Source organism: Dromaius novaehollandiae, chromosome 22 (assembly GCF_036370855.1).
Source record: "Dromaius novaehollandiae isolate bDroNov1 chromosome 22, bDroNov1.hap1, whole genome shotgun sequence".
NCBI classification, from domain to species: Eukaryota; Metazoa; Chordata; class Aves; order Casuariiformes; family Dromaiidae; genus Dromaius; species Dromaius novaehollandiae.
This window is the reverse complement of record NC_088119.1, coordinates 8,545,313-8,561,767: the sequence shown is the minus strand read 5'-3', so window position 1 is coordinate 8,561,767 and position 16,455 is coordinate 8,545,313. Positions and strand designations below refer to the sequence as shown.

The 16,455-nt window shown below is 67.3% G+C and overlaps 2 protein-coding genes across 2 annotated transcripts; one reads left to right on the top strand and one right to left on the bottom strand.

Annotated features, from left to right (window-relative positions):
• The first annotated feature begins 1,997 nt into the window (after positions 1 to 1,997).
• Positions 1,998 to 5,256, top strand: DLX4 (distal-less homeobox 4). Its single transcript, XM_064524859.1, has 3 exons — positions 1,998 to 2,293; positions 3,196 to 3,389; positions 4,280 to 5,256. The coding sequence occupies exons 1-3, from the start codon at positions 2,059 to 2,061 to the stop codon at positions 4,526 to 4,528; spliced, it is 678 nt and encodes a 225-aa protein (XP_064380929.1). The 5' UTR covers positions 1,998 to 2,058; the 3' UTR covers positions 4,529 to 5,256.
• A 4,298-nt stretch (positions 5,257 to 9,554) lies between these two features.
• DLX3 (distal-less homeobox 3) lies at positions 9,555 to 13,266 on the bottom strand. Its single transcript, XM_064524603.1, has 3 exons — positions 12,787 to 13,266; positions 12,265 to 12,455; positions 9,555 to 10,993 (listed from the first exon to the last, which is right to left on the bottom strand). Exons 1-3 carry the CDS (start codon positions 13,103 to 13,105, stop codon positions 10,655 to 10,657), a joined length of 849 nt encoding a protein of 282 aa, XP_064380673.1. The 5' UTR covers positions 13,106 to 13,266; the 3' UTR covers positions 9,555 to 10,654.
• Positions 13,267 to 16,455: the final 3,189 nt, after the last annotated feature.

Sequence of the window (16,455 nt, the reverse complement as noted above, 5' to 3'; positions counted from 1 at the left end):
CGGAGGTTTCCTTTGATACTCGCGGTGGCTAAGCTTTGCCTTCAGTGGTGGCCAAGCCGAGCTCCCTGGAGTTGCCTTGGGCTGGCCCAGGTGGGGTTGGTGAACGTCTAGATTCCTCCATGTGTCTTTTTTTTTTTTTTTTTTTTGCTGTTTTGCCTCTGTTTCTATCTGGGTGAAGTCCGAGGATTTTCCACGTTTGCCCCCTGGAACCGGGCAGAGCAGAGGCACCAGGACAGCCTCTCCCCAGGTGCCAAATCCAGGGCTCACGTAGGACTCAGAGCCCAGGTCTCCTCCCTGGGTGGATGTGGCTCCCAAGGGCAGTCCCGGGGACACCGGCACCCGGTTCAGCTCCGCACGCGGGGACAGAGGGGACCCAGCGCCTGGGCACTCAGCGCCCCGCGCCGAGGGGCTGCTCGGTGGGGCTGGCGGTGCTGGAAATGGTCATTACAGGGGCTGTGAGCAAAGGTTTAAGGTTGGGATGGCAAAATCTCAGCAGGGACCAGCTACAAAGGGCTCAAGACATCCGCTAGAGAAAGGGTTGTGTTTTACTTGGAGTTTTGGGGTAGGAAACGAGTCCCAGTGGGTCTCGGGGTTAGCGAGCAGCAGGGCTATTTATATCAGCGCTCCCGGCCCAAGCTCCGAGTGACTCAGACTCGGCGCGATGGCGACATGGAAACATGTTTTGAAGATGGTCTAATGGGAGGGTGGGGACGGGGGACCCTCCCTGCCACCATCCCCGGCAGCATGTCACCCTGCTCCAGCAGGGCTGCTCCCGGGCGAGCCCCACGCGAGGTGGTGGCTGAGACCCGGCGCGCTCGTCACCCGCGCTCCAGCACCGAGAGGGCCGCCCAGCTCCCCAGCGGTTCCGGCCGTGTCACCACCAGTGTCCCCAGCCCCAAGGGCAGCAGTGCGGCCGGGAAGATGCAGACCCCTCTCTGGGGGGATCAGGGCTCCCTGGGGCAGCAGGGAGGGAGCGGCCGGGCAGGTCGGCGCCTGTCACCGGCAGCGGGGCCCCGCGGGGACCAGGAGCTGCGGACGCCGGGGCGAGGGGGCCTCCCGTCTGCCGGGGTGGGCTCCATCGGGGCGGCTCCGGGGCTCCCGGCACCGGCACCTGGCTGCTTCCCCCCGGGAGCACCCAGGCCTAGGGGACACGGAGATGCGGGGCCTCGCACCCCTCACTGGCGAGCCAGCATCTGCCTGTCTGTGCCCTGGGGGTCCGTCCCTCCACGTGGGTGTCCATCCCTCCGTGTGTCCGTCCCTCCGTCGGGGCGTCCATCCCTGCATACGTGTCCATCCTTCCCTCTGTCCCGGCTGTGCCCCTCGCTGTTCCCACACCCGTGAGCTGAGACCAGGCAGCCTCAGCCCGTCCTTCCCCGGGGTTTGTCCCTGGTGGGCCCAGGGTGGCCCCACGCCCACGCCCCCCCCCCGGCTCCAGGGGACCCTTTTCCCACCATGGGGGGGGGGAAGGCACTGCCCCCATCCCGGCTGCCCGGGCCCCGGGAAGGGCTACGGACCGGGGGGCAGCTCATTTCTGCCCGTGCCGGTGGGGGCCAGCGGGACCCACGCGCCAGGGCTCCCCCCACAGCGGTGCCCACCTGCCCCCCCCCAGCCCCACGGGGGCGGCACGTGTTTAACCCTTTCCTGCCCTCGGGACGTGCAGGGGGTCCCTGGGAAAGGGGTTACCCCCCGCCCGGGGTGGGCAGCACTGGCAGGGTGGGAAAAGGCCCCCCGCACCCCCGGGGGTGCTCGGCCAGGACACGGCGGGGGGGGGCGGTTGTGTCCCCCCCCACCTCACTTTAACCCCGGGTCCCCCCTCTGCGGCGGGGGGGGGGCTGAGCGCTCCCCGTGGTCCCCAGGGCACGGGGAAAGGGGGCAACCCGGCGGGGAGGGGGGGGGCTGCCCCCGACGGGGGGGGGTTGCCCCCCGGGGGGGGGAGCCTTGATGACGTCACGGGGGCGGGGCCGATGCGGGGCGGGGCGGGCAGGGGAACCCCCGGGCGCGGGTGCCGCAGCGCGGAGCCCGTCGGGGGGCGGCGGGGGCTGCCCGGTGCGGCCCACCATGACCATGAGCTCCGTGGCCGAGAGCCTGCTGGGGCCCGACCCCTCCAAAGCCGCTTTCCTGGAGCGCGGCCTCCACCCCGCCGGCCGCCCCCCGCGCCCCCCGCCGCCCTTCGCCTCCTGCGGCCGGCCCGGGCCCTGCCCCTGCCCCGGCCCCTGCCCCGGCGGCGGCCCCTACCCGCCCTGCCCGCCGCCCCCGGCCCGGCTGGCCCCCGGCGCCAGGCTGCAGGACGCAGGTAAGGCGCCCGCGGGGTGCTCGGCGCTGCGCACCCGCCCCGGCGCGCTCCGCATCCCGGGCACGGGCGGCCCCCGGCCCCGCCGGCCCCGCGGGGGGGTTTCGCCGGGAGCCGAACCGGGGCCGGGGCCGTCGGGGCAGGGGCTCGGCGTGGCGGCGGGAGCGGGGGAGCCCCGGAGCCCGGGAGGGGACCCGCGGGGCCCGACCAGCGCCGCAAACAAGCCCCGGCCGGCCGGGACGCTGCAAGAGACCCGGGGCTGGGCGGCGTGAAAGCCCCCTGCCCGGTACCTGCTGCCCCCACCCCGCGCCCCCCCCCGGGCCCCGCGACCGCCCCCCCGGGCCCAGCGCGAGCGGCTCCGTTCAGCGCATCCCTGTGTCCGACCGTCTGGTTTCCTCAAAAGCGAACTGCAAACGGAGCAGCCCCGCAGGGAAACGGCTCGGGGGCTCCTCGGCCGCAGCCCGGGGGGGACGAGGGGACGGGACCCCGGCTGAGCCCCGCGGCACGACGCCGGCCCTCGGCCCCGGGGGCTCCCGCCGGCCCCGGGGGCTCCCGCGAGCTGAGGCCAGCAGCGGCGCGAGGCCGCGGCGGGGGGAGCAGCAAGCCCAGCGCGGTGCTGGGCAGGGGCCGGCGGCCGCCCTGCTTCTGGCCTCGAACAGTGATGCCAATTTAATAATGGTTCTTAATCCCGTTCCTCCTCCCGCTTCCCCTTTGCTTTGCATAGGGCTTAACCGCACCAGCACAGAACAAATAGGTCCCCCCTGTTTGGCTCCCTCCCCCCAGAATAACCTCCAAAAAGCAGAACCCGGTGCCCCCCTCCAGGGACGGGCCCCTGGTCCTGGGATGCTTTTTTTGTGTGTGCGTGAGGTTTAATTCCTTTTTCTGCTCCTCTCCCCGCCGCCCAGGGCACGACAAGACCCCGGCGGCCGCCGACGGCGAGCTGCGGCTCAGCGGCCGGGGGAGGAAGGCCCGCAAGCCCCGCACCGTCTACTCCAGCCCGCAGCTGCAGGCCCTCAACCAGCGCTTCCAGCAGACCCAGTACCTGGCGCTGCCCGAGCGCGCCGAGCTGGCCGCCCGCCTGGGGCTCACCCAGACCCAGGTAGGGCCCGGGCCCTCCGTGCCCGCCGCAGCGGTGCTCGCGCGGGGCAGGATGCGGCCCCGGCTCCCCGCACGCTCTGCTCGGGCCCGTCTCCACTCCGCGGGGTGAATCCGAGCGAAGCCTGCGCTTCCCGGCCGGCATCCGGGGCCGAGCGGAGCCCAGCGCCGGGGCGAGCCGGGGTCGGAGCCATGCCGTCGGGGGGGGGCAGGCTGTGGTCACCCCTCCCGGCGGCCGCGGGACTTTCCCACCCGGAGGCTGGCTGCCGGCCCGGCCGTGCCGAGCGCGCGGGAAGGGTGAGCGGGTTTTTGAAGGCGATGGGGAGAGACAGGCAGGCGGCAGCAGCGGAGCCCGGAGCCACGGGCGAAGCGAGCTCATAAAGCCGGGGAAGAGGAGGCAAGTGGGAACCTGCCGGCAGCGCGGGGGGGACCGCGGGGAGGAATGAGCGGGGCCGCCACCCCAGCTGGCGCTTGCCGGCCCCGGGGCCCACTGCACCGCGCCCGGCCCAGCCCCGGCGCCCGGCGGGAGCCACGTCCCCGGCTGGTGGGGCGCGGGGGGACACGGGGACGCGCACGTGGCCTGTGACTCCTGTGTCGTCCTCTTTATCGTGCAGGTATCTGGCCTCTGCGTGCCTCTTCGCCCTCCAGCTGCCTATGGTGGATTCTCTAGTGGCTTGTAAAGGGTTGGGCTCAGAGCCCAGCTTATCTTGTAGACCCTCTCCAGGCTGAATCGGCTGGGCAAGGGCAGGTATAGCCTTAGAGAGCGGGAGGCTGGGGTCCCAGAAGGGTCTGTAAAAAAAATATAGGCTCTGGGGGGTGTCTACAAGGGGAAATTTGCCCCGGATCCTGCGCCCCCGCAGCGCTCGCCCCGGCTCACCCCCGTCTCGCCCGCAGGTGAAGATCTGGTTCCAGAACAAGCGCTCCAAGTACAAGAAGGTGAAGCAGGGCTCGAGGGCGCCCGACGCGGAGCCCCTGCCCCCCTCCTCCTTGCTGTCCCCCTGCTCCCCCGGCATCCCCCCGCTCTGGGACCTGCCCCTGCCGGCGAAGGGGCCCCCCCTCGCCCCCAGCAGCTACGGCAGCAGCTTCGGGCCCTGGTACCAGCCGCAGTTGCCGGACACCGGCCCCCGGGCCCCCATGATGTGATGCTGCCTCGGCTCAGCACCCGCCGGCTGCGGGAGGGCCGGCGAGGGGGGAGGCACCGCTCCCCAACCCTCGGAGGGGCCGGGAGCCCCCGCGGAGACGCTGCGTCGCCCCAGCGAGCCCAGGAAGGGGGAGGAGGAGGAAGGCGACCGCTGTCTGCAGGGACCCGGCGAGCGGCCGCCCCGTCGCGGGCGAAGCCAGGCGGCTCCGGCACGGACCCCGGTGGGCGCTTCCCGGTGGGCAGGACTCGGAGCCCCCGGATCCCTCCGCTGATGGACGCAGGAGGGGTCTCCGGCGAGGGGGGCTCGGTGCAGCCCCGGGAGCCACCTGGACTAGGGGACACCCCCAGCCTGGCTTTATTTATGACGATCGTCCCCTGTTGTGTGTGTGTCCCCTTTATAAACAGGCTGTACGACTGTAAAGTGGCGGCTGCTCCTCGGTGCCTCCCGCTCCCGTCGGTGCGTTGCAGGGGGCTTTCGGGCGAGAGCGAGGGGAGATGCTTGGAAAAGCTCCTGGGAAAATAGCACCGGGTGGCCAGGAGCACGGGAATGGGGGGCCGGGGCTGACCCCCCCCCGCTCCACATCTGCGCGGGACCCACCGCTATTTTCAGACATGCGATCGCTGCTCCAAAACGGAGGCGCAATTATAGTAATTGTGGGCCCGGGCCCCTAAGAGAGGGGGCTTCTCGCCGCCTCCTCAGGGTAATTACAGGCAATTTGCAGCTGTGGAAGCTGTCGTGTTAATAAGGGCGGCAGAGGGAGGGCAGGGGGGAGCTGGGGCTGGCGGCTGGTGGGACCCTGGGGCGGCTCGAGCCAGGGTGCTTGCCCTGCTCCTCCAGCCCGGGTCCTTGGGAACCAGCTCCCACGGATATTTCCGCTCGCGAGCGGGGAGATTGGGTGAGGAGCGATGCTGTGCTCTGCTCTTTGTGCGTTTGACGGCACCTGCAGCTGGATTTTTTCCGAGATCTTGGCTCCTACCTGGGGCGATCCGGATACCCGGCATCGAGCGCGAGAATGATGGGCCTGGAGGCCGGAGCTGCGTGTGCGGCTGCTCAGACACCGCGAGACCCCGGGACACCAGTCCCTTCCCGACGGGCATGAGCCTCCGGGGGATGTGCTGGGCTGGAAACAAGCCCCGTGTTTCAGGTCTCGGTGCTGCACGGGAAGAGGGAAACCACGGGCAGAGCTGCTACCTGGCTGTGATTTAGTTCTTGGTGCCACTGCGAAATACTACGTTTTTGGGGCCATCTGTGGTTCCTCGACCCCTTGAAAAAAGGAGGAACAAGACTTTTCTCAGGGACTGGAAAGGGGATGCCGAGCTTGTGTTTCCCAGTTGGAGCCCTGGGTTGTCTTTTAAGCTCTGGAAAGGTTCGGTGCTCGGGATGAGAGGTCTGGGCTGTCCGTGGTGGCATGCTGGGATGGCGGGGTGGGAGACCCAAGCGGAGGGTCATCTCGAGGGCTGCAGAAGTGGCCACAGCTCAGTAACTCCCCGTCCGCGTTTCCCCACGGATGCGCTGCCAAGGACCGGCAGCGAGAGCCAGTGCACAGGCCCCGTCTTGCAGCGGGAGGCACAAGCACCGGGTGCCTGGGGCTGGGACACCTTGCAGCGCGGCTGGGCCGGTGGCTGGTGCCCAAACCCCGCAGGGTCCCTGTGCGTGTGGCCGGGACGGGCACTGCCGCCGAGTTGGTCGTGTTCGGGGACCCGTGCCGAGCCGCCGGCGGGAGCCATCTGAGCTCCTCTCAGGCCTTCCCGGGGCAGGTGAAATAGCCTCGACCACCGTCGCTCATCCCGGGAGGGAAGGGGGCTCCTCCAGGGGCTGTTTCCACCGGGATCCTTCAGCCTTGGCCAAGACGGGATGGGTCTGGGAGCAGCGTGGGGTGGTGGGGACGGGTGTCGCGGGAGCCCGTGGTGCAGCGGGGAGCCCCGATTCGGGTGTCTCCGCAGATGCAGAGGAGTGGAAACAGCAGGCAGCCGCATTTCCTATTCCCCTTTCCCAGCTATTCCCACTCTTCCCGTCCTGCCCTGCCGCATGGACACGGCTGCGTATCGCCCCCTGATTCGGGCACCCTTGGGTCACCTCCAGCTCGCTAAGAAACCCCGGCTGCTGCCCAGGGCTCAGGGCAGCACAGCCGGGCCGCTCAGGGTCCTGCCCACGGCCGGGGGTGCTCTTGCGGAGCAGGGAAGGGCCTCAAGTCCCGGAGATGGGTATGTTTCTAGGTTTTTCTGCCTTTTCCTCCAAACTGGAGCTCGACCTTGGTTTTTCTCTCCATGCTGGAAGAGGGCTGGTGTTTTCCGTGCTCTTCTCCATCCGGCAGGAGCATCCCCGGTGTTGGGGAGCTTTGGAAAAGACCGGGAGCCCAAGGATGACCTGGCCTGGGAGATTTAACCTGCTGGATGGGAGAAACCCTTTGTGGTGCCCTTCCCTGAGGGAAGCGGGTATCTTCTTGGGTGCCTCTGCAGACCGCTGGTACGGACTGGAAATCACACCCTTCACCTTGCCGTGGTGGGTTTGCACGGGGGCAGCTGCTTTGCAACCCCTTTCCACCCGTCTCCAACCGGCAGCGCTGCCGGCGCTTCCCCGGCGTCGCCCCGGCCTCTGCCCGTGGGAGCCTTGGCCGGGGCTCCCGCGTGCCGCGTTAGCAAACCGCTCGGGCGGCGACGGAGCCGCGGCGGCCGCCGGGGCTGGGCCGTGGGCGGCGGGCGGCCCCCGCGCCGTGCCGGCAGCGCCTGACGCAAGCGGCTGGCCGCGGCGTGTTGCAACGGCGCAGGAGCTGCGCGCGGCGCGGGGCGGGCGGCGGGCCGGGGCATGTGCGCGCGCGAGCGGGGACGCCGCGATGGCAGGTGCCGAGGGCTCCCGCGCCGGGACGCCGAGGCTGCGGCTTCCCGGCCCTTTGGGCACCCTGCAGCCCCGCGCAGGCTCCGGGATGGGCTTCGTGGCTGGGATGGAGGCGGCAGAAGGGACCGGAGGGGGATGAGGGGCTGTGTTTGAGCTAGGCTCTCCCCAGGTGCCCATCACCGGGGCGTCGGGTCTGGCGGCACAGGCAGTGCCACCAGAGGGGAGCAGGATTAGCGCCCATCCACGGGCAGAGATGCACCCAGTATTTATATAATCCGTGGATATGTAATCTTCTCTCTTTCTTTCTTTTTTTCCCCCTTAATTTAAAAAAGAAAAAAAAAAAACAAGAAAAAGCCAGCTCATGACATGCTTCTCACTCCAGGCAACGCCGCTCGGTTTCCTCCTCTCCCAACCCGCCCGCCGCCGCCTCGCTCTTGCTGGCAGCCTACCCCTAATAAAACGCCGTGTCTCCAGCGTGTCTGCCCGCCGGCCGCCCGCGGAGCGGGTTTGCACGCAGCCTCCGAGCCCGGCGCTCCGGCAGCCGCGGCTGGCGGCTCCCTTAACCCTTTGCAGCCGGCGCGGGCGCCGCGTGGGGACGCCCAGGGGTGCCTCCGCCCCGGCGCCCGCCCGGCGCCCGCGGCCTTCGGGGTGCCAGCGGGACGTCTCGGCGGCGGCGGGACGCGGGGTCGGCCCCGGGCGCTCCGAGCGCTGTCCCGGCTGCGTCCGGCGGTGCCCGGCGGGGAGAGGGCCTGGGCGCCGCGGGGACCCTGCCACCCCGGGGCCACCCGCCGGCTGCCCTCGGGTTTTGGGTGGCTTCTTTGGGCCGCGCTGGTGTTGAGCCAGCCGGGCGCCGGGGGGGCTCCCGCGGCCCAGCCGGCGCCCGCTGCGATGCTGCTGCCTGCAATAACCCCCGCCGGCTTGGCACGAATATTCGGTGTATTTTGATGGCGCGCTGGGGACCCTGGCGCGGCCACGCGGGATGCAACGCCGGCTGCTCCGACCGGGAGTTTCCCACGGGCGGCTCGGAGCAGGTTGCTCCGCAGAGCGCCGGGATGAGCCCCCGGCCCGACTCCCAGCCGCGAATCGACGCTCAGCGCCCCGGGTCAGCGCCGTGCCGGCACCGTGGGAACCGGGAGGGGCGGCCGGAGCGGGTCGCCCCCGGTTCCCGCAGCACGAGGGCCCCGCTGCCCTCCCCGGCGGTTCGGGTCGCAGACGGCACCGTTTGGGGTTTATCAACCCAAGCTGTGAGAAACACGGCGGGTGCGAAGGCAGCGGTTGAAAGCCCCCGGCGCGATAAGGCGCCTTGAGAAAGTCCCCGTCTCCGAAGGGGCGGCGAGCGCCGGTGCTGGGGATGCGCGACTTCAAACGCGGCCGCGTCCCCCCCGGAGTCGGGCAGGCTGGAAGCTGCACCCAGGGCTGGGGCCGGGGCGAATCCGCCGTCTCCCTTTGAAGTGGAGGGTGTTGCCCTCTCCCAGGCGAGGCCCGGCGAGGCGAAGGGATTTGCCCAAGGTCGCGGCGAGGAGTCGGTGGCGGAGAGCTGGGCGCCGGCGCTCCTGGTTTCCCCGCACCGCGATGGGCTCCAGCCACCACCTCCGGCTCCAGCTCCCAGTCCCAAGGTTGGGGGATGAACGTGAGCCGAGGCCCCCAGCTGCTTTCCCAGTTTGCACATCCGGGAACCTACTGGTTCCCAGTAACAGGGTTGGAAAGGCAGCGGCAGGTCGCTGCAGGGCTTTGGAGCAGGCTGCAGACCGGGCGCATGGAGCAATAAAACTCCCCCCAAATTCACCTCTCCGGCCGTACACCGACCGGACGGCAAAAATCTGTGGCCTGTTCCCTGCGGGCCGGAGAGGGAACTGGGGCCGAGCTGCAAGCAGCTGCGCCCGTCGCCCCGTCCGGGTCCCCAACCCCGCTGTCCCCAGCAGCTGCACGGACACGGGGGATGAACGCCGCCTTTCCTACCACGGAGCCTTTCCTCCGAGCCCCGGAGCCTTCCTTCCTCACAAACCTACCCCAAAAATAGCGTTGGGACAGCCTTAAAATGCAAAGCATTTTTATTAACGTCGGTAGATCGGGTTTGGGTCACCGAGGAAGCAGAGAGGGAGTTCGGGGCAAGTCCCTGTCCGTGGAGGGAGCCCACATCAGCCAGGTGTTTAAAAAAAGGCAAACAACAAAAAAAAAAAACAGTAAAACAGTTTGGTTTTGATCAACTTTATACAAACGAACCGTATGTACACTCTTTTTTCCCCCATACACCCCTATTTATATAAGGCAACATAAATAAGATCCTTGGGACTGTACAACACATATGAACACTTCTTAAAACTGCACTTTCTGCTTTTAAAAAAATAGCGTCATTCTCTTAAAAAATATTAAAGAGGTTTTTTTTTAATGTGTTGTTGATTTATTTAAAAAATAGGCATTTTGCTTTGCCATTAGCTTAAATGACCCAGATGGAGGCACTGTTAGAAAACGGACATCATCATTTTCTCTTTTAAAAAATAACTTAAGCCATTCCTGAACAGTTTTAAATATTAAAATATCTTCTCCCCCCTCCCCCCTCTCTTTTAAATAACCACCTTATCGTCTGAGCATCGTCCCGGGCGATTCCCAGGAAACGGCTGCGGAGCCGGCGGCGGCAGCCGGACGCCGCTGCCCCGTGTCCATCGCCCCGGCCGGGCTCGGGCGCCCGTTTGCACCCGCCGAGCGCCGGGGCCCGCGGGCCGGATCCGTCTCCGCGCGGCAGCGATGGATTTAGGGCGCCGGAAAGGCGCTGGGTCCGGGGCAGCCGTGCAGGCAGGGGCTTTGCAACGCGCCTCCCGCTTTTTTTTGGCTGGACGCCGCCGAAACCTCGCTGCTCTTCCTCGCCTCCTCTTCCTCGCGGCGGCTTCGGCCCCCTCTTTCCCATCCGGCCCGGTGCTCCCAGCCCCCGGGAACCCGGTATGGTGGGGCGAGACGGGGGCTCTGTTGCTATTGGGGGATGATGGAAAAAAAAATATATATATCTCTCTATAAGAAGAATTGCCACCGCTTTCTTGCCTTCCCTCTGCCCTTGGCGTGGATCTATCGAGTTTAAACCTTTGCAGTCCTGTTGTTCCTGAGATGAGCTGGGAGAGTCTAGGATATATATGTGTATATATAGGGGTGCGTGTACATGTGTGTCCTGGAAACACATTTCCAAAAGAAGAAAAAAAAAGAAAAAAAAAAAAAAAAAGAAAAAAAACAGAACGGGGGAGAAAAAAAAGGAAGGAAAAGTTCCGCCACTGTCTTTGGCTGCCTGTCTCCGGCCGGGCGGTTAGTACACGGCGCCGGTGCTGGGAGGAGGCCCCGGGGAGGTGTGGTGCATCGCGGCGGCCGGCGGCTGGGGGGGCAAGTGGGGTCCGCTGAGGGTCTGGGGGTGGTACCAGGGGTTGTGCTCCTCCAGGAAGCCGGGCGAAGAGCTGTAGGGGAGCGGCTGCGGGAGCGGGGTCCGGCCCGCCGCGCTGCCGTGCGAGTTACTGTCCCAGACGGCCGGCGACGGCGGGGAGTTGCAGGCCATGGAGTCGCTGTTGTTGGGGCTGTGCTCCAGCGGCACCTCGCCGTTCTTGTACAGCTTCTTGAACTTGGAGCGGCGGTTCTGGAACCAGATCTTCACCTGGGCGGGGAGGCAGGAAGGGTGAGGGCCGGCCGGGCGCGAGACAGCAGCCGCACGGGGCCCCGCGGGAAAGCAGGGGACACGGGGCGCTGCGGGAAACTAGGGGACACGGGGCACCGCGGGAAAACAGGGGACATGGGGCACCGCGGGAAAACAGGGGACACGGGGCGCTGCAGGAAAGCAGGGGACACGGGGCACCATGGGAAAGCAGGGGACACAGGGCCCTGCGGGAAAACAGGGGACACGGGGCGCTGCGGGAAAGCAGGGGACACTGGGCCCCGCGGGAAACCAGGGGACACGGGATGCCACCGGAAAACAGGGGACATGGGGCGCCGCGGGAAAACAGGGGACACGGGGCCCTGCGGGAAAACAAGGGACACAGGGCGCTGCGGGAAGGCAGCCGGCCCACGGGGCGTCGGGAGCGCCCCGGTCCCAGGCGAGGCCGCGGTGCCAGGCAGTGGATGTCACCCAAGGGGGTGGCGGATGTCACCCAAACAGAATGTCCCTGTGGGAGCGGGTGACGCGCTCCGTCAGCCCTTTGCGAGTGGCCCCGATTGCTTCATCGCCCAAGGGAGGAGGAGGAAGGGCGAGTGCTGGGGAGCGCCGCGGCACCAAGGGCGGCACAAGGGCACCCGTGGCCCAGCCCAAGGGGGTGAGGGGATGAGCTCGGGGGGCCGGGGGGGGCCGGTCACCATCGTGACAGCAGGGGCAGCCCCCCGGCAGGTCCCGTTTGAGTCCCGCGCCAGAGAAGCCCTCAAAAGTGAGGGTTAAACCCCTGGTTTTGCGTGATGTTTGGGACAGGAGAGGCTCCACTTTGGGGCTTCTCCATGGTTTGGAGCCGGGGGGCTCCCGCTGTCAGGCGCACAGGTCCCCCATCCCCAAACCACCCTCTCCGGAGAAGCCCCGGATACCCCCAGGCCTCCCGGCACCGCCGGCTTTTACAGCCAAGGCAGCGTCAAACTCAACCAACACTGCAACCCCCAGCCCCAAAAGCGGTCCCTTCCTGGGGGATGCGCCTCCTTCCCAAATTCCCCTTTCTCTGCCTGAGCCGGGACCGGGGAGCCGGAGCGGCGGGAAGCTGGACCTGGGCGGGGAGGAGCAGGGCTCTCCCGCGGCGCTCCGGTGCCGCGGTGCCGGCTGTCCGCAGGAAGGCTGAGCCCGCCGGGGCCAGCGCCGGGGTGGGATAAGCCCCAAAAGCTCGGCGCCCCACGGGACGGCAGCTGGGCCGGGGAGTGGGGCGGCGGGGGGGTCTGGGGGGGGTCGGCCCTTACCTGGGTCTGGGTGAGCCCCAGCTGGGCGGCCAGTTCGGCCCGTTCGGGCAGCGCCAGGTACTGGGCTTTCTGGAAGCGGCGTTGCAGAGCCGCCAGCTGGTAGCTGGAGTAGATGGTCCGCGGCTTGCGGATCTTCTTGGGCTTCCCGTTGACCATCCGCACCTCCGGCTCCGGCTCCTCCTTCACCGACACTGGGCAGGGAGCGGAGGCGTGAGGCCGGGGCGGCGAGCGGGGCAAGGCGCCGGCGGCCCCCCCTTCCCCTCCCTCCTCCGCCGGGTCCCGCGTCCATCGCCCCCGGGGTGGGGGACACCGGAGGGGACCAAGAGGTGCCCCAGCACCGCTGCTGTCCGCCGGCGGGGAGCGCGGCAAGCCCGGGACCCCCGTCCCCAGCCCCGCGGGGGGCTCTGGCACCGTGCAAATTTAGTGCTAAACTCCGACCGTGCCGCCGGCACGGAGCAGGGGCTGGGAGCCCGCGGGATGGATCCGTCCCGTTCCCCCCCCTCCGTTTCCCGGGCATCCTACCTGCGTCCTGGGCCGGGAGCTGCTGGTCCCTGAAGTGGCCGTACTGGCGGTACGACGGGCTGTAGGAGTAGTCGGACTTGGGCGAGTAGGTGCCGGCGGCGCCGATGCCGTTGAGGTTGAACTGGTGGTAGGGGTAGTGGCCCACGGGCTGCCCGTACGGCTGCCCCGCGTAGTAGTCGTGCTGGCCCGTGTAGTAGCCCAGGTCGGTGACGGAGGACTCGGGCAAGGTGGGGGAGTCCTTGGAGGCGGCATGGCAGCTCAGCGAGCCCGAGAGGTCGGTGAGGATGCTGGAGAGCTTCTTGTCGAAGGAGCCGCTCATGGCGGGAGCGGGGGGCTGCCCGCCCGCCTGGGGACCCCCCCGGCCTCGCGGCTCCGGCTGCCCGCGCGTCAGGCCCGGCGTGCCCCGGGCCGGCTCCAAGCGCCTCCTCCGCCCCGCGCGCCGCCCGGCCTCTTGCAAGGAGCAACCAAGCGACTGTGCCCAAACCTCCAGCCCCGGCCGCCTGCTTAAAGCCTTTAATTATGGAGCAGGGCAGGGTGGGTGCGCATTCCGATTGGCTCCAGAAATATTGCCTGGGAGGCAAAACAGGCTCCTGCCTCCTGTTTTTTTCTTTCTTTTTTTTTTTTTTTTTTCCCTTCCCTCGCTCAAGAAACAACAAAGAGTGGGTGAAAGAAGGAACAGGAATAAATAAAGATCGCAGCCTCCCGTCTGCAGGCGCAGAGGCGGGAGGGGGCCGGCTGGCAGGGCCTCCGGGGCGGCCGGGCGTCTGGGGGGGGGGGGGGGGGGGGGCTTTTCGGCAAGGGAGTTGGTGGCCCCGGGGGAGCTTTGGGGGATAAGGGGGGAGTCGGAGGGGGTCTTTGCCAGGGGACGGGGTGCAGGAAGACCTGGGGTTGGGGAGTGGGATGGGCTGGGTGGCGGCAGGGTATGTCTCGGAGAGGGCAAGCCCTCCTCCCCGGCTCCCAGCAGTCACCAGTGTCTCCCAGTAGGACGCCTGCCTGTGTCCCCATCCCCAGTGTGGTCTCACAGAGCAGACCCCCCCCCCCAGCTCCATGGGGCAGGGGGCCCTCATGTACCCCAAAACTTGGCACCCTCCACCCCCTGCCCCATGGGTACCCCAGGCTGTGCCGAGCCCTGACTCCAGTGCTGTTTTGGGGGGGGGGGGTCTTGCTCGCTGCCTCTCAGCCCCCTCCAGCTGCAGCCCCTTGGCCTGACCCCCCCCCCGCAGCTCCACGAACCCCCCCAGCATCGCCCACCCGGGGGTCCCACGCTGGGCCCTGCCGCCCCCCAGCCCCTCACCAGGATGCTCCTACCCACCCTCCCCCCCAGCGCAGAGGGGAGATTTGGGGGGGGACTTGTATTTTGGTGGGGGGGGTCTCTGCCCCTTCCCCTGGGAGGGTCTGCGGGGGATCAGGGGGCAACTGGGGGGGGCGGGGGGGAGATGCCCAAGCCTGGCCCGGGCTTTTGCTTTGCTAGGTGAAACTATTTGCGTCCCCCCCCCCGCGCCGGCCGCCGCGCTCCGGGGCCGCGCCGCGCGGTGCAACGGCGCCACCCGACGGCCGCCGCGGGGCACTGCGCCGCCGCCGCCGCCGCCGCCTCCGGGCCGCGAGTTCGAGTCCTGGCAGGGGTGGAGGTGCATTCAAAACATAGACTGTGTTGCGATATATTAAGAATTAAAAATTAAAAATTAAATAATAAAATAAAATAAAATAAAATAAAATAAAATAAATAAAATAAAATAAAATAAAATAAAATATATAAAATCAAATATAATATAATAAATACCAGAGGGAAGCAGCCAGGACATGGCAGGAGGTAAAAGCACGACCCAAAGGTTATGTTGAGCCATGGGCTTGTTCGTTGCATGGGAAATGTAATTTGAGATTTAGGAATTAATTTGGGGAAACAGAGAAATAGCTGGGACAAGCCCAGCCCTGCTGTCTGTCCTGCTTAGCATGCACAGGGCTCTGCAAGGCCTCCCTGGGGCGGGTTTCCCAAGGTCCTGGATGTGCCGCTGGGAGATCCCGAGGTCCCCAGTCCGGCCGTCCCTCCAGCCGGACTGTCACCACGGCTGGTTTCTTCTGTCAGATGGTTTTTCCAGCAGGAAAAGCCAGTTCAAGACCTGCACACAGAGCAAGGGGAATTCAGCTCGGAAGAGAAGTTCAAACAGGGAGCAGGTCTGTTCAGTCCTGAACCAGTTTGGGACTGGGAGGCACTGGTGCCTCTCGCTCCCAAAGGCTCCCTGGCCAGGCTGGCTTTTGCTGGAGCCCCAAACCCAGGAGCTCACGGACACGCAAGGGTGCTGGGGGTGGGGGCAGTCTGGATCCCCTGGCTGCCTTCGGGGCTGGACCTACCCCCCAACCCTGGGGGCCACCCAGGAGACACCCATAGGCACAGGGCAGAGCTGGCCCCAGGGCCACCACCACCACCTCAGGGACCCTCCATGTCGCCCCCCATGTTGGGGAGTCCCCCAGGTGCCAAGCTGGAAGCGTCCCCCAAGCCCTGCAGCCCCCAGGAGCCCCCCCATCTCCCCACCTCGGTCACTGCTGGGGGGATGTCGGGGGGCCCTTGGCGGACGGGCCCTCGCTGCCCCCCCCACCGGCATCCTTGGGCAAACGGCTCCATCTAGCGGCCTTTTGGGTGCTGACACCCCCCCATTTGGGTGCTCTCCCCCTCCTTGAGTGCTAATAACCCCCTTGGGTGCAGACACCCTCCTTCTGTTGCAAACATCGCTCCCCTGGCTCCTAACCCCCCTCGCCTTGCGTGCAGACACCCCCTCCTGGGGTGCTGACACTCCTCCTTTGGGTGCAAATCCCCTTCCTTGGGTGCTAACACCTCTCCTTGGGTGCAAATACCCTTCCTTGGGTGCAGACACCCCCTCTTGGGTCACAACATCCCTCCTTGGGTGCTAATACTCCTCCTTTGGGTGCAAATACCCTTCCTTGGGTGCTAACACCTCTCCTTGGGTGCAGACACCCCCTCTTCGGTGGCAACCCACTCCTTGGGTTCTGACACTCCTCTTCTGGGTGCAAATCCCCTTCCTTGGGTGCTGACACGCTGCTTTGGGTGCTAACACCCCCCCGCACCGAGCACCCAGAAGGGCCAAGGCGGTGCTGAGACGCGGCTCCCAGCAAAGGGCTCCTTCCCCGGGGGCAGCTGGGGGCCGAGGCGCTCCAGGGCTTTTTAGCCGTGCGAGGAAGAGCGCGGCCGGCCGGGCCGCCTGCCCGCTGGATTTCCGTCCCCGTGCGGCCGTGCAAGAATAGCCCCGTCCCCTGGGAGCCGGGCCTTCCCGCGCCTCTGGGGGGGGGGGAGGCACGCCAAGCTGCCCCCCAGGAGGCAGGATGGGTGCTCCAAGGGTATCCCAAAGCCTTTCGGGGCACAACCCCCACCCCCCCGCAGGTTCTGCCTCTCCCTGGCGTTATTTGGGATGCTCCGAGCTGCAATGGAGGGACCCAAAGGCGACGTGGCCTGGGGGAGCCTGGGCAAGGGGGCACCCATGCTGGGAGCCCTGGGGGCAGGCGCCAGGGCTGGGGACGGGGCTGGGGACCAGGGCTGGGGACGGGGGATGGGGCTGGGGATGAGGACAGGGACCAGGGATGGAGATGGGGATGGGAACCGGGGATGGGGACAAGGGATGGGGATGGGAACCAGGGCTGGGGATGGGGATGGGGACC